Source organism: Equus asinus, chromosome 10 (assembly GCF_041296235.1).
Source record: "Equus asinus isolate D_3611 breed Donkey chromosome 10, EquAss-T2T_v2, whole genome shotgun sequence".
NCBI lineage: Eukaryota > Metazoa > Chordata > Mammalia > Perissodactyla > Equidae > Equus > Equus asinus.
In genome coordinates, this window is record NC_091799.1 from 46320691 (window position 1) to 46336305 (window position 15615).

General features: G+C 56.4%; 1 protein-coding gene across 1 annotated transcript in view; it reads left to right on the forward strand.

Moving 5' to 3' along the window:
• SHB (SH2 domain containing adaptor protein B) overlaps positions 1 to 14697 on the forward strand; it is a 129204-nt gene extending 114507 nt beyond the window's left edge. The window contains exon 6 of the mRNA XM_014861138.3: positions 13923 to 14697. Coding sequence (XP_014716624.2) covers positions 13923 to 14106 — 184 coding nt within the window. The 3' untranslated portion in view covers positions 14107 to 14697. The remainder of the gene's footprint in view (positions 1 to 13922) is intronic.
• Positions 14698 to 15615: the final 918 nt, after the last annotated feature.

Below are 15615 nucleotides of genomic sequence, written 5' to 3' on the forward strand. Positions count from 1 at the left end.
TTGGTGAAGGATGGGGCGGTGGGCCGAGTTGTGGGAGAACCGATGAGGGTGAGCAAGAGCGAGGAGTCAAGGACCAGGTCTGGACTTCTGAACGGCTGGGTGAGTGGCGGCACTGGCAGCTGTACCATGGAACTGGAATAGGCAGTTCTGAAAAGAGCCAGGAAACACGCTCTCCCTAATTCAACTGCCCTCTTTCCATGCTGCCTAAAACCCAGAGACAAGAGGTGCCCACACTCACTGCCAGCCCTTTCTTCAGAGCACCCGCCAACCGGGCCCTGCCTTGCGTCCCGCCCCTGGGCTGGGTTCCGTCCCTGAGCTGCAGCCTGTCCCCTCCAACCAGCCATGCAGTGTTGCCTCTTGCTGCCCCCAGAGTTCCCTGGTCCCTTCCAGCATCTGAGCCCCCTCCCCACCCCGACTACTTTTCCAGCTGGTTTTGAATTATCTCCTGTCGGCCTGCAGAAGTCTGCCTATGTGGCTCACCCGCCGGGTGAGGCGTTCCAACTGCCCGTCCATCGCCAGGAGACCCCTGTGGCCTGGGACAACTTCCTTTCTGAGCCACTGGGTGGTCTCTCCAAGTGAGAAAAACGTTTCTTTCCAGTCAGATCCCTAACACCTTGTTAATAGGGTTGGTTTAATTATATTTTTGGAAAGCCATCTGGGAATGGCTGAGGTGGGAGGGCATGCCAGTGCTGCAGGGACAGGCGGGCGATGGGCACAGAGCGTATCTGCTGCCAGTGAAGGGGCAGCAACACGGGGCAGCTCGCAGCCGGGCCAGAGGACCAGAGCCAGAGCCCTACCGCTTCCACCAGCCGGGAGGGTCACCCAGCGCCGTGGCTCTTCAGTCTCTGAGCCTCTCAGCGCCGAGGGCAGGGGCGCAGCGCAAGTGGAAGTTCTTTGTGAACTCACAGGGGCTGCAGAGTGCAGGCGGGCTGTTTGCAGAGCTGCTGTGCTTACCCCAGGAAAGTATTGTGGTCTGACTGCTTACAGCAGGTAAATAACTCGAAGGGCCCCGGAGGAAATAGGATCAGCCCCCACCCACAGCCATTTGACGGGGCTTGAAGCCACCAGCTTCCTGCAGAAAAATCCCAAGATGCGGGTTCCAGTTCCCCAGACGCTCAGACTGTTACAGCCAGAAGAGGGGTCTTGAATCATCCAGTGAGGACCTCGGCTGTCGGATGAAAGAAACAGCACAGGAAGGGAACGGACCCGCCCAAGGTCCCTCAGCGAGTTACTGGCAGAGCCCAGATGTCCTAACTCCCATCCCGGGGTTATTACCCTCCTGAGCCCCATAGCACTCTGTTTTCTTTTCCTGTTTTCTCCATAAACGTTCTTGGTATTTGAGGCCAATTTGTAAAATCGGATGTCAGATTTTATAGCTCTCATCTTTGCTCCCATAGTTCAGATGCTAACGCTATAAAAATGCTGTTTTGATGTGAGTGTGTGTGTCACACTCACACATGTGCACACCCTTCCACTTTGCTGGGGTGGAGGTCTCGCCACTCCTGGTTCTTAATGCCTCAACCCTGCCCTTTTCTGGGCAGCTCCCCCAGTGAGTGCCCGCCATGCCCCTTCCAGCCATGGGTGCTTTCTGCTACTTTCAATGCTTTTTAATTTTTTTTTTAAGATTACTTCACCCAAGAGGAACATCAGAAACAATTGGATTTGGCAGAGCCAGCTTATGAGAAAGACTTTAATTAGAACCTATTTTGTGCTCTCTTCCTTTTGAAAATTCACATGCTGCTCACAGCCCAGGCAGCTTGGAGACCAGCCTGCCACATTCTCAGCCCAGACATTCAGGGTAGGGCCAACAAACAAATCAGCAATGTGGCTGTCACTGCTGTGTTGCTGCTGTGCCCCAGGCCTTCAATTGGGCAGGGAGACAAGGGCACATCAGACTGTGAGCCTGTAGTTTGGGCGAGGAGACAGGTCGGTAAGCACTGTGACGAAGGGAGGTATGACAGAGAACAAGTGAGGGAGGAAGAAAGTCAGTCTGGTTGGGGGGGGGGGGGTCCTGGAAGGCTTCCTGGAGGAGGTGGCATTTGAGCAGGGCCTTAGAGGGTAATAATTTGTCAGGATGTAGCAGCAAGGTAGAAGGATGGTTAGGTTTGGGATTAGGGAGAGGTCTCTGCAGTGTCCTCTCTGTGGTCCCAACTTGAGTTTTTAATTGTCCTCTCCACATAAGCCCCCCTTGGCCCAGGTGACCAATAATATTGTGGACAGAGATATGCCTTGTAAACTCTGAAGTCCTGGTTGGCTCTCTCCAGTTCCTCACAGCATCCCCACTTGGCCCTCAAGGAAAAGGGCTCAGAGAGGCAAGGGGCCCATCGGTGGCCCTGCCAGCACCCCGCTTGCCCAGTCCTTCATCCTCCCCACAGTTCCCTCCCACTCCCCAACTTGCCAGAGAGCAGGCGTGTGCCCATCATTTCCACCTGACACTAAAGATGTCTACCCGACCCAGGCTGAACACAGTGTTCCGGGGAGAAGCGCATTCGCGCTGCGCCCCCGCTCCCTGCGGTCCCTGGTGCCTGTGGGAGAAACTGATTTGAACAACCTGCAAAGTGTGCTCTGGGGCAGTGGATGAGTTCTGACACAAGTGTTGATAAACCCACTGAGGCAGCAAATGCAGCAGACAGTATAATCTGGGCGTGCCCAGATGTCAGGTTCACAGTCTCCAAATTTAGCATCATCCCATTTTGAGTTCAGATTTTCAGCCTAGAAAAATACTTTTTCCTGTCCTGAATTGTTCCCATCTTAACTAAAAAAGCCTTCTATGAAGAAACTAGGGTTGACTGTTCACTTCCATGGGAGTTGCGCTTTTAAAAAGCAGTCGGTTCCGATAGTAACTTACTTTTTGGAACTCAATTACTTGCAGCCATGCTGAAAAAACCTATAATTAATGTGGTCAAACCCTAGCCAAATAATAAAATGAAAGCTTTTGTTGTGTATCAAGGCAGAAATCAATTTCATTAGGGAGCAAAGAGCAGAGATTTAATTTTTAGACAATTCTCCACCCTGTGGACAGCGCTGTCAGGAAGCTGCCAGAAGGAATGCCCGATGTGAAAGGTTCGGCCTCTGAGCCCAGATTCCTGAGGGCTGACAGTGACCTTTCAGAGCTGCGTCTGCAAACCTTGCAAGTGTGGCCAAGGGCAGTGGCTTTCGCTTCTCACTGCTCTTGGACCTGTGCCCCTTTGGTTTTGGTCAAGAGGTGAGTGTTGTCTGCATAAGATGACAGTTGGAGTCGATAAGATCCTGTCCTCTGGGGCTCGGGGGGAGGTGGGAGAGAGAGGTGGACTCAGGAGGTCGACAGACACTAGAAAGGAGTTTCGCAAAGATTCAAGCTGTCCACATTGATCGTGGAGTTGTTTCCAGGCAGCAGGGCTGATGGTAGACGAGGACAGGCCCCCCAGGGACACTGTCCAGTTGCAGGCCCCGACTGTACAAGAAACAGTGAGCAGCGAAGGTGACTGGGATGGGAAAGGACGGGAGATTCTGCCCTGTGAGGACAGCTGGAGAAAGAGGAGCCGCCCTGGGTCTGTTCCTGCTTGTCTTGTGGTCTCTAGGGGCCTTCCCCGGGCAGAAGGAGCTGCTGTGGCCTGCAGGAACCAGAGCTCAGAGCTGGGGCCACCATCACTGAGCTGCACTAAGTCATATCTCAGCTCAGAATGTGGAAGGACGCGCCCCTGGGTGGACCCATCAAAGCTTAGGAAGGGTTGTCTTGATGGGGAGTAAGCTTCCCAACACTGGGGGTAAACAACAATACCTGGACACTAAACGTTGTGATTATTACAAAGGAGTTTCCATCATCAGAGAGAACTACAATGGTGGTTCTCAGACTTGAATGTGCATCAGAATCTCTTAGAGAGCATATTAAAAGCAGATTCTGGTTCCAAAGAGACCCAGGGAGCCGCAGGCTTAACAAGTCCCCAGGGACTCTGGTGTGGGCATGCTGGGGCACATTTGAAGAAATTATAGAGAACCGTGCACTCCTCTTGAGCCCTGGGACTCTGGGACGTCTGTAAGGAAAGTGAGTGCTTTCCTTCCTCATCATGTGGTGTGAGCATCACCTGTGTGCCAGGCTTCAAAGGTTTAGAGGTTTGCAGGACCTCAGTGGTCACCTAGTCCTGTCCCTTCATTGCATAGATGGGGAAACTGAGGCCCAAGAGGGCAGGAGCCAGGGCTGGGACCAGGTCCTCGAGGGCCAGCTCAGAGCTCTTTTCACTTGCTTTCAGTGGACTTTAGGGAACGTTGTAAGCTACTCCCCATTTCACAGGTGAAGAAACTGAGGCCCAGATCCCCAAGTGCTGTTGGGAGTTTTCCCACTGAGAGCCACTGTCATTCGTACGATTTGCAAAAGGCCCTTGGCCAGGGTGTCTGGGCGGCTTACAGTCAACTGTGAGCCTTTGAAATTCTGGGGAGGGGAAAACTATACTCAGCTTCCATGCAGAGGCGCTGGGCAGGTCCATCGACTGTAACTCGCGGTTTTTAAAGGCCCTTCTGGACTTTCCTCCTTCACTTTTGTTTTTAAGCAGAACTGCAGGTTGGATCAGATGGTTTGGCAAGGCCCCTTCCTTGCTGTGCCAGTGAGCACCCTGGGTGAGCTAGCGGGAGGCCCCACCAGCACCAGAGTTGGGCCGGGAAGATAGTGAGGGGAGCATCGAGCTTTAGGGATGAGGATGAGAATGGGGTGGGGCTTGCTGCTCCCCTCCCTGCACGCCCGCCCCCACCTTCCACCTCACCACCCCCATCGCTGCCGACCCCGAGCCTACAAAGGCAGTGCCCGAGGATCCCCTGCAACCACGGGCTGGATCGTGGCCCCTGGTCACCGGGGAGTGGGAGTCACCGTCTCCCCTCTCTGGGCCTCAGTGTCATCTGTAAAATGAGGGCAGGGAACCAAACGGTCCCAAAGCCTCTGCTGGGTGTCCTGTCTCCCTCAGAAATGTTAAAGACAGCAGCGCACACAGTAAGTGCTTCATGAACGCGCGGGCCGCCTATGACCAGTGTCTAAGCAGAGGAACCCCTTTCCCCATCGTTCCTGCTCTGTGCTAACGGGACCCGTGTATGTGATAGTCACTTTGGAGAGTGTCATGGAATCTGGCTCGATGTTTGAGGAAGGTGATCTCAGGGAAGTGAACACCTGCCCAGTCTCCCCCAGTGACAATGCTGGGGCCAGAGCCCAGGCCTCCCACCACAGCCAGGTGGGCTGCCCAGTTGGGGTGGTAGTCCTGTGGCCAGGAGGACGCCTGGCCGTCCGTGGCTTCTGGGCTACCCACATGGCCATGAACGACAGACCAGAGGATGGGGAGACACACTCTGTGCTCAGCCTGGACAGCGTGGAGCCAGCAGACGAGCCCGACGGCAGCCCTGTGTCCACAGGCTCCTGCATACCGGCTGCAGGTGAAACAGTGTCAGAGCCCCAAGCCTTGGCTCCTGCGCAGCTCACTCCTGCGCTGTCCCAGCTCAGACCTCACGACAGCCCTTCTGGGAGGGCGGTGAAAGCTCCATGCCACAGATGAGGAAACTGAGGCTCAGAGAGAGGCACGGCTCAGAAGTGGCAGGGTGGGGACTCAGACACAGGTCTGGGTGACCCTTGTCTGCAGGCGGTGGCTCGTTTGCCCTCGTGTCTTTCAGAGCTGTCCTGCCTCTGTGCCCATCTCATTCTCCAACCTCCCCTGGGTCGGCGCCAGGTTTCCAGCTCCCCTTTGCTTGTAAATGCCATCATATGCCTCAAAGGCCTCCCCTCGGCAGCTGGCACTTGCCCCGATGCTGCCTTCACCCAGCATCTGCCCGGTCCCTGTTCTGGAGCCTTCTTTAGGTGTGGCACGTTCCCCCCATCTGCTGGCCGGGGGGTGGAGTGGGGAGGTGGGCCTTGGAAACCGCCTGGAGCCCTTTGCAGCCAAGCTGTTGGGCAAATTCTGCATTGTGTCCTAAGCCCTTAAATAAGGAGCTGGATGACCTAACCTCGGTCAGGCCTGCCCGCTTCTTTCACAGCGACGTTCTCACAAAGCCTCACAAGTCCCATCAGCCCCGTTCCATAGATGGAGAACGTGAGGCACAGGCGACTACCGAGTGGTGTGGCTTTAATCTCAGCGCTACTGGAATTTGGGGCTGGACAATTCTTCGTGTGGGGCTGTCCTCTGCGTCATAGGCTGTTTAGCAGCCTCCCTGGCTTCCACCAGACACCGGCAGCGCCTGTGTTTCCAGACGCTGCCAGATACTGCCAGGAGCGGGGTCCCCGCCCCAGCTGAGAACCGCTGCTCCAGGGAGGGGCTTGTCCTGGTAGGAGACCGCCCCTGGCCTGAACGCGTGGGGGTTAGGAAGCCTGCCGCTGTCATTGTGCCATCCCCAAGCCCAGGGGTCTGCTGTGCAGAGTGCTTCACCCGCCTTTCTCCCTGCTCCACCTGAGGGTGGCCATCCTGCCCTGCCTACGTCCTCTTGCTAGTGCTGGGGTGGCCCCACCCCCCTGGGATGTCCCTCATTGGCTTGAGAACTTCAGCACTGGAGGAACCCCCTCCACCTTTTCCAGATGGGGATGCCGAGGCCCAGAGAGAGGGAAATTACCCAGCCAATGACATCAGTGGGGTCAGAGTTTCAACCCAAGCATCTGACTTCGGTCTAGCCACTACCACCAACCCTACCTGGCCCAAACACAAAAGGGCCTTCATGTTCCTAGAAAAGTCCTTGATTAGAGGTAGAAAGGAAAACATATATATATACATGCTAGGCCCTCTTTCTCCTTCCTGAAGCTCTGGCAACATTTCACACATCACCTCCCACCCTACCTCCACCCCTCCCCTCGCAGTTTTCATGTGCACTTGGCTGAGCCTGAGGACGAATGGGAACACCAACAGGAGGACTGCAGACTCCAGCCTGACCCCCAAGCATCATTACCGTCCTGCTTACTCACCTCCAGTAAGGGGAGCCTCACTCCCTCCACTGTCAGCCTTGATCAATAATAATCCTCTTGGCTGACACTTTGTTAGTCTTCTGAGAAAACTGCCCAAAATGGGTTCATTTTGACCTAGCTGCTGCTTTGTGTAGCACAAAACAAGCCTTATGTCTCTCCATGTTTGCTAGGAGAGGCACCTGCCAGCTCTCCTCCTGCCCAGAGATGGCTTTTTGTCATGATTTGCTGAAGGCCTCACCCTAAGCCTCCAGATTAGAGCTTGAGAAATGCCTGGGCGTCTTGGGAAGGCTAATCGCAGCCGATGTGTTTATTGAAGGTCTAATTATTTGGCTGTAAATCAAGTCCTTTGGCTCAGCAGCGCTTACATGCAGACGTCTGTTCGTGGTGACTTGGCAGGTGTGTCTGTGGCTTGTCACAGTGAAGGCTGTTTCAGAAAGCAGTGGGCATGCAGGTATTGGCTGTGTGACCTCTTAAGACCCTTGCCCTAGCTCCCTTGACTCTTAGAACATCTCAGCTGGAAGGGAGCTCCGTGCCCCCCACCCCACGCATTGCACAGTTGGAGAACCCCATCACACAGCTAGGAGGACTCATGTCCTGGTCCACTGGCTTGGAAAGCCCTGATGTCCTCTCACTGTGACCTGGGCAAGTTGCTCCTCCCTCGGGTTGTTGGTCATCTGTGCCGTGGGTATCCTGCAGATAATGCCAGCACTCCCACTCTGTGAAGCCACAGGTTGGTCCAGTTGTGGACCGAGGGCCATGGCAGCTCTCACTGTTGGACAGCTTTGTGTCCAAGCTTCCAGACCCTGTGCTGAAGGTCACAGCATGTGCAGGTGGGAGCCCTCGGGAGATGTTGACCAAGTGCTGTCCCCTGAAGGCCCCATCGCCTCCGGTCTGGATATTTCCCGCAGCAGGCCCAGGCTCTGCTCAGAGCATGCTTGTCTGCAGGCCTGCCCCAGTATTTTGTAGTGGTTGCCCCTTGCTCACAGGTGTGGCGAGGGGAGTTTCTCTGCAGACACCAACCCAGCAGAATGTGCCATCTCCCTGGAGGTCACAGAGCAGGCAGGAGGGAGCAGAGGTTCTGAATCACAGAGCCATCTGCTTGTGGAGGCCGCACTGCCGGCCGTGGGGCAGGGCTATGTAGGAACTACCTGTTCCCCAGGCCCCTGGCTGTCCACAGAGGTAGGAGGCGTCTTGCCATGGTCGCCCTCCAGCCCGGCTCCCTGGGGATGCTCCCTGGCCCAAGGTCACAGCAGAACAGCATTAGAGCCAAGTCTAGAACTGCGCCTACCTCCCCCCCGCCCACTGATTCAGCATAAACGTCCGTGTCCATCTCTGCCCGACTTGAGTGACGCCTGTGGGGACAGAAGGACCCAGTGGGCTGGTCTCATGCTCCGAGGGCTCTGAGGGTGAGCGCAGGTGGCCATTGTCATGCTCATGGAGGGCAGGGGACCTGTGACACCTCCCTCCCCTGAGAATGATCCTGCAACCAGTTGTTGAGGGCATCTCAGGTGCACATCTCGTTCTTTCTTTCCTCTCACCAATCTTGCCCCTTTGCACAACGTGAGATTCAAGTGTTTAATTAAAATGACCCCCACGAGAAGGAGAAGAGATGCATGCAGCCACTTGGAGATCTGTCTGGCCCCAGAGTGGGGAAGGCCGGGCCGGGGCCGTCAGGAAGACCAGGGCTTCAGGAGGGAACTTGCCTCACATTCTCGTTTCATTTATTTAGGTCTGGGCAGGGGCCACGGGCCAGCTCAGTGGTCCCAGGAATGATTTCTTTTAGAATCCCAGAGAAAGAAGCTGTTTTGGCCCATTCTTCCTGTGGCCTCCGGTGCCAAGACTTTTGCACCCCTGCAGGGGTGACTGAGCCTCTGGGCAATCACCATGGGTCTGCCCCTCGCCAAACTTGCTCTGCTGGTCCTCACTGGCTCGACCTGGGACTAGCGCTGACCAGACAAAGCAGCCACTGTCTGGCCTCAGAGGAGGCAGCTTCTACCTGGCTTGGCCACACTGGGAGACACGGTGGAGGGCCACCAGCCTGCCCTCAGGAGCTTATAGTCCAGAGGGGAGGATGCATGGGGCCTCGGTTCCCTGGCTGAGGGCAGACTCTCGCTAGATAGCTGCTAGATGGATGGACAGACAGATGGATGGACTGCCCAGCTGTGTGCCGGGCGTGTACTGAGGGCCAGAGGGGAGTAAGGCTTGGCCTGCCAAGAAGTGTCACGATGAACAGACAGGGTTCCTGGCCTCAGGAGCTCGCAGTGCTGCAGGGAAGCCACACCTTGGGTCAGAAGGAGTCTGAAGGCCCAGCTGGATCCAGTTGGTTGGCTGGCTGAGCAGGGGAAGATGCGGCTGCAGTGGTAGCTTCAGGGCCCTGAGTGCTTACTCTAAGACAAACACAGACAGACAGGGAAATCCTGGCCCCACTGTGTCCCAGGGGACAAGGCACACAACCGCCCCTGGCCTCAGTTTCCCCATCTGTGAACAGTGATAGTTATACCATTTAGCAACGTTGCTGTGGGCTTAAATAAGACAGCGTGTGACCACAGCTCAGCTTGCTGCCTGGTGCACAGTGGAGGCTCCAGCAGCACGGGTGTCATTCCTCCTGTGGTGGCAGTGGGGAGCCAGGACAGTTTTGAGCTGAGGGACAATGTTCTGGGGCATCTCGGTCAAGACAGCAGCTCCTCAGCCCCCTTTCGATAGAGGTGAACCAGAGATCGCCTCTGCATATGGATTCCTGTAACCAGGTCCTACGCACTAGTTCCAAAGGACAATTTCCTTGCCTTCTCCTGCATAAATATTATATGCAAGTATTTTTAAGTCATTTCATTATGAAAAGCGATTTGACATACTATTACCCAGAATTCTTCATGAAATATGCATCAAGCAATTAGGTCTAAAAGCAGGAGGTGAGGCCTCGCCCCTACTCGGGCGGGCAGCTGCGGCTGAGTGATGTTTTATTAAAGGCCGTGATTATGAGACGAGGTGGGGCCTGTTATTAGGCCGGTGCACCCGGCACGTTGATAATCCTGGTGATGAGGAGGTGCTTTTTGTGATGATAATGAGAGATCTGAACGCGTGACAGCACCAGCATCCCCAGCCTCCCAAGACTCATTAGACAGGTCATCTACCAGAGACGCCCCTAATTGTCACTTTGCTCTCACAAGATGTCCTATCAAAGGAGATGAGGCTGACGCAGGAGCTTGGCAGGCAGCGGCAGCCTGTCCGAGCTCCCTGGGGACCAGTGCCTTCCCAGAAGTGATGATGGGGAGGTGGCGTGGCCCGGGACCTGGCCCCCTGGCCCTGCATGCAAGGCCCCGAGTTCTGGCTGCAGGCACGGCCCACCTTGCTGAGTGCCTTGGGCAGAGTGTTGCTCTCTTCTGCAAGGTTCCCCAGGAGAGTGAGAGGAGACGGTTCCCAGGTTGATTCTGGCTCCCAGAGTGCTGTCCAGAGCAGCCCAGCACCCCTGTGCGTGTTCATTATCTGACCACCCTCTGTTCTCCCTAGAAATTCGGAGTCTTTCTCTTCTTATGCTGGGTGTCGTCTTCTGTGTAGAGCCGGAAGTCATTAAAGCCATCCCTGGCAGCTGTTTTTAAATCTTCACCTGTTGTTAGGTGGCATCTCACTCATGGGGACCTTGTGACTGGACCAGGTTACATTATTACATCACGTCTCTTGGGTGTGTGTTGACAAGGCTTTACATGACCTTTGCATGAGTTGGGGTTTGACAGATTATCTTGAAAAGAAAACCTACTCACCTCTCAGGGCCCACCAACCCATGTGATGGACACGCCATCCCTGATCCCTGGGCTTGCGTGGAGGATCAAGGGCTACGGAGGACTCTCCTGGAGCCGGCTGGTGCTGAGAGCGGGAGCTGGGCTCTGGGGAAGGCTCCCCAGGGAGGGGAGCAGCAGTGCTGCTGATGCTGTACCCTGGGCCAGCCACGTCCCATCTGAGCCTCGGCTCGGCACAGGGCCTCGCAGCCTGGCTCACAGGAAGTACCCAGGAAACATCAGGACTGGGGCCCGTGGGCAGCGGTGGAGGGGGCGTGAGGCTGCCTCAGGTCCCTTCCTGCAGGCAGCCCTCATGGAGTGGGCAGCAGATTATGCTTATATACACAGAATCCAGGACTTGAGGCCCAGAGGCACCCTCAGAGGTCATCCAGCTAGCATCCCCATAGACCCAGTGGGAGCAGCATGGCCTGAGGGGCAGAGAACCACAGGGTGCTGCTGGGCCCAGGGGGAAGGGCCATTCCTGCAGGGGCTTCCAGCATGAGGGGAACGGTCAGGCCATGGATGGGGAGTTATGGGGCCTCAGGTCTCTGCCTTGGTCTCTGAACTTCGTGACCAACCTGCCCCCTCAGTGCAGCCCACTCAGGGTTGTCAACTGGCGTGCACTGAGACTGTGTCAGAGTAGTGAACAGGCCTGGGGGCCAGGAGGGACTTCAGGGGGCGCTGGCCGCTGCCCCCTCGCCCATGCCTGTTGAGGTGGAGACGTCTGTGTGGAGTCTCTGTTACCTGGTGGCCATTCCTAGCTGGTGGCCTGGGAACAGGCCTTCAGCCTCCGCCTCTGGCTCTGTCAGCCATTGCCACCGTCCCTGCCCACTTCCCTTGCTGGGGGTTTTAAGAACAACCGGTGTGAGGAGGTCCTGTTAGCCCGTATGAGTTACTTTTCTTACCCTCCTTAACACTTAAGGCAGCTCCCTGCAGCCACACCCCTCAGTGCTGCAGAGCTCTGGGGTTCAGACTCGGCTCAGGCTGGGTGCTGTGATCCCGTCTACACATCCTGTGCTTGGCACCCCCAGCCATGGATCTGTGAGAATCATGAAACCCAGAGGTCTGGCCCCCCAAAACATTACCCCACTGGACTCACGCCGAGAGCTGATGTGCCCAGGGCCACAGCCACCTGCGTCTCCAGCCCACGCCCTCCTGATGTGTACCCCGTCTCAGGCAAACCAAGCCCCGGCCTCCTAGAGCACAAAGCTTTTTACCTAGACCCTCCTTTCTTAGCCACACAATTCCCGTGTCCCATTCCAGCAATCCCAGCCCTTTCCAGGCCGGCACAGACTTGGGGTCTCTCCCGGGTGGTAAGTAGCTGAGTCTTCGCTCCAGTGGGGTTGGGCGTTTCCCGCTTAGCCAACACGGCCTCCTCTCCAACAGCTTTGCGCAGGCGCGGCGTCTGCCTCTCCAATGTGCCAGTTCTCCAGCGAAATGACCCTTCACTGAGGAGCAGAGCTTGCTTCAGGCTCTGTAATTAGAACATTGTCAGCCTTAAAAAATCTTGATTTAAATTTCAGTGCTTTACAGGAATTATTGTCTCTTGAAACATAATTGCTCTCCGAACGATTTCCGTTAAGCCAGGGTGACATCTCTAAATACACTATTATGAGTAGATGTATTGTTCAGGGGCTGCACTTGGTTAAGCATTTGCTCTGCTCATTTGAAAGTGTCCTGGAGTCCAAATGGACGCCTGACCAGAGCGGGCGCTGGGAACGTGGGGACCCCAGTCCTGACCAGAGGAGGTGTGTGCCAGCCCTTCACTGCCTCACAGGGACAGAGCTGGCGCTCAGAGAGCCTGCCAACCTGTGTCCTCATGGAGCTCTCCACCTCACCAGGGGTGGGCCTTGGCCTCCTGGAAGCCAGGCCCCTAGGGCTGGTCACAAGTTATCAGTGCCCAGGGATGGGCTCTGGAGAAGGCAGCAGTAGGTCGGAGCCCCAGCTTTCTCACTAAGTGACAGACAGTAAATTGGACTGTACTTTGGAAACCAAAACTCCCACAGGTATGGCGGCAAAATCATAACAGCCAGGCTTGGAGCAGAGTGGGCGGGAAAGGACAACCTGGGCAGGGGTAGGCTCCCAGAGGGGGGAGTGCTCTGATGCGGCCAGAGCCCTGTGGGGCGTCAGGGGAGAGGTCCACTGGCACCAGACGGAAGTGGCGTGGCCTCTGCTGTCCATGAGCTGTGACCCACCCAGCTGGTGGGCTGCAAGGGTCCTGGGGCACAGGGCTCTGCTCTGATCTCCGAGGAGCCCACCCACTGCCCTTCTCAGCAGATGCCGGGCACAGAGGCAGCCCTGCCCTGTGGAGCTCTCAGGGGAGTTGGAAAGATGGATAAGTAAGGGCAGTTCAGGAAGGCAAGTGCTGATGCAGGCGTGAGTACCCTCTGTGCAGTCAGAGAAGGAAGGAGCTCTGCCTGGGGGAGCCTGGAAGACTTCCTGGCAGAGGAAACACTCAGGCTGGACCTTGGAGAAGGAGGCAGGGTGTACTGAGCAGAGGGAGGAAGGCAGAGAGGCAAGTGCCTGTGTCAAGGCAGAGCCGGGAAGAGCATCCGATCGCCCCACGTTCCATTGGCCGAAACTAGTCACATGGCTACAATGCCTACAAGCGAGGCCGGGCAGCCCGTCCTAGTGACAGTTCCTTGCTGTCCAAGAGGAGCATCAATGGTTGGAAAACAGTTTGCCTGTCATCCCTGCCTCTGTTTCCTTGTCTGAAAACTGGGGCGATGACCCTTGCCCTTCCCACTTGTCAGGAACTTAAACTTACTTTGTGCCTCCAGGTAAGGCTTAAATACTTGTGCATCAATAGTGGGAAGAGGGGCCGAGTTTGGGGTGGCGGTCTGTTTCCTGAGGAAGCCCTGCGAGCTCTCAAGGGCAGAAGGCGCGCCTGCAGCTCGTTTGCTGCTGTGTCCTGGTGGGTGCTGGGATCCGGGCCCTCAGGGGCAGTTCTGCTGGTCCTGGCTCCCAGAGGCACTACTGGCAGCTGCTTCGTGGCAGGGATCTCTTCTGTCAGGCAGCGAGGAGTCCTTGTACCTTAGCGGGAATTTGGCCAGAGGGATAGTTCTCTGGGGTAATAAGGATGAGACACACGCTTGTTCAGAGCAAAATTGAGTGGCTCTCTGAGAAAGTGCTTTCGTGCTCCTCAGCCTTCCCACACCTGTCCCGGTCCCCTGGTCCTGAGCGACACGGCTGCCTTGGCCTTTGTTGCTCTGCAGATCCTAATAACTTCTGTGTTCTGTTCACAGGAGCAACCAGGGCTTTATGCACATGAAACTGACCAAAACCAAAGAGAAGTACGTCCTGGGTCAGAACAGCCCCCCGTTTGACAGCGTTCCGGAGGTCATCCACTACTACACCACCAGGAAGCTGCCCATCAAAGGGGCCGAGCACTTGTCGCTCCTCTACCCCGTGGCTGTGCGGACCCTGTGAGCGGGGCGCGGGCCGGCCCGCCCAGTCCAGCTTGTGTCGTGTGTATGGTACTAGCACACCGCTGCATGTCTCTAGAATGCTGTGGCCACTGCCGGGCGGAAGAAGGCCCCATCCAGACGAGGGCCGCCCGCCACCAGCCCCACCCACCCCCTCCTTGAGTTTCTGTGAATTAAAATATTTGCAAATCCAAAGAGATGCCTTCCAGGATGAACAAAGGATAGAGCTCCCAGCGGGGGGCGGGCGCTCCCTGGGCAGCGGCTCTTTGTTCCCCAGCTGTCAGTCACGAAGAATTCACACCTGTGTCTGGGGCACAGTTTTCCCACCAGGCCCCCCTGGTGCTGGGAGCCAAATGCTGGGGCTTCAAGACCCCACAGGGGCCCCCGGGCCCTGCCTCCCCCTGGTGTGTGTGTGTCTGTGTGAGTGTGAGCACATACGGGAGAGAACGTGGTCACGCACAGAGGTGAGTAAGCCACTAATCCACTTGTAGTCACTCAGTGTAATCATTAGATCTTCAAGGAATCGTTGTGCCGTCGAAAAGAGGATTCAATTATTTATGAAGAGGGTGTGTAAATAAAATAGTCGTTTAATATATGTTCTTATCCCTTTTTTTATGGACCACAGAGGGTTTCTGAGGGGCAGTGCTGACCTGCTGTTTCATTCCCAGAGCAAGGTGTGTGTCTGGGCACCTCCCTAGGGAGGGAGGTGGACAGAGGGCTTTTCTTTGCTCCCTGAGAGTCAGCCTGCAGGAAGGTGCAGCTACACCCTGCGTTCAGGCTCTCCCTTCTGCCTACAGCAGCCCAGCGACAGTCTGCGTTAACCCCTCAGGGGCACAGCACCCGGCAATCCACAAAGGGCTCTCCCCATTATTGGGTCTGTGCCACCCTGTAAGGCATTTAACATGTGGGTAAAGGGTGGCTCAGAGAGGGAAAGTAACTTACTCAAGGCCACACAGCTCATAAGCAGAGGAGGCTCATGTGCCAGATTAGCAGGCTCCATAGCCAGTGCTTCGGCTCTACGTGGCCTCACTGTCACCCTGCTCCTGGGGGGGGGCAGTCCTGCCTCTCGGGGGACATTGGGGATCTCTTGGTTGTTCACACTGCCTCCACACAGATAAACCACCCCACACACTGCCACATGCACCTCAGTCTTGCCCCGTCCTTGGTGGGAGAGGGAGTCTCCCCACACGTTCAGGGCAGACCCTCGCTGGGCTGTGAGGTTATTCAGGTCCCCTGCCTTTCCCACCCACCCACCACCGCACACCAGGGAGATGCGGATGCGGGCAGTAGAGCCGCACCCAGCAGCATGGGGCACGGCTCCTGTCTGCGGGAGCCGGTGTGAGGGGTCACAGAGCACGTCCCGCCCGCCCAGCTGGCCTGATGGAACGGTCCTCAGCGCCAAGTGAACACCACGAGCAGGCTTCAGGGATGCTGCAGGCTCATGGGTCAGAGTGGAGACCGAGGCCCAGCGGAGGAGGAGGACTTGTCACACCGCCCGTCTGGCCTGAGCGGA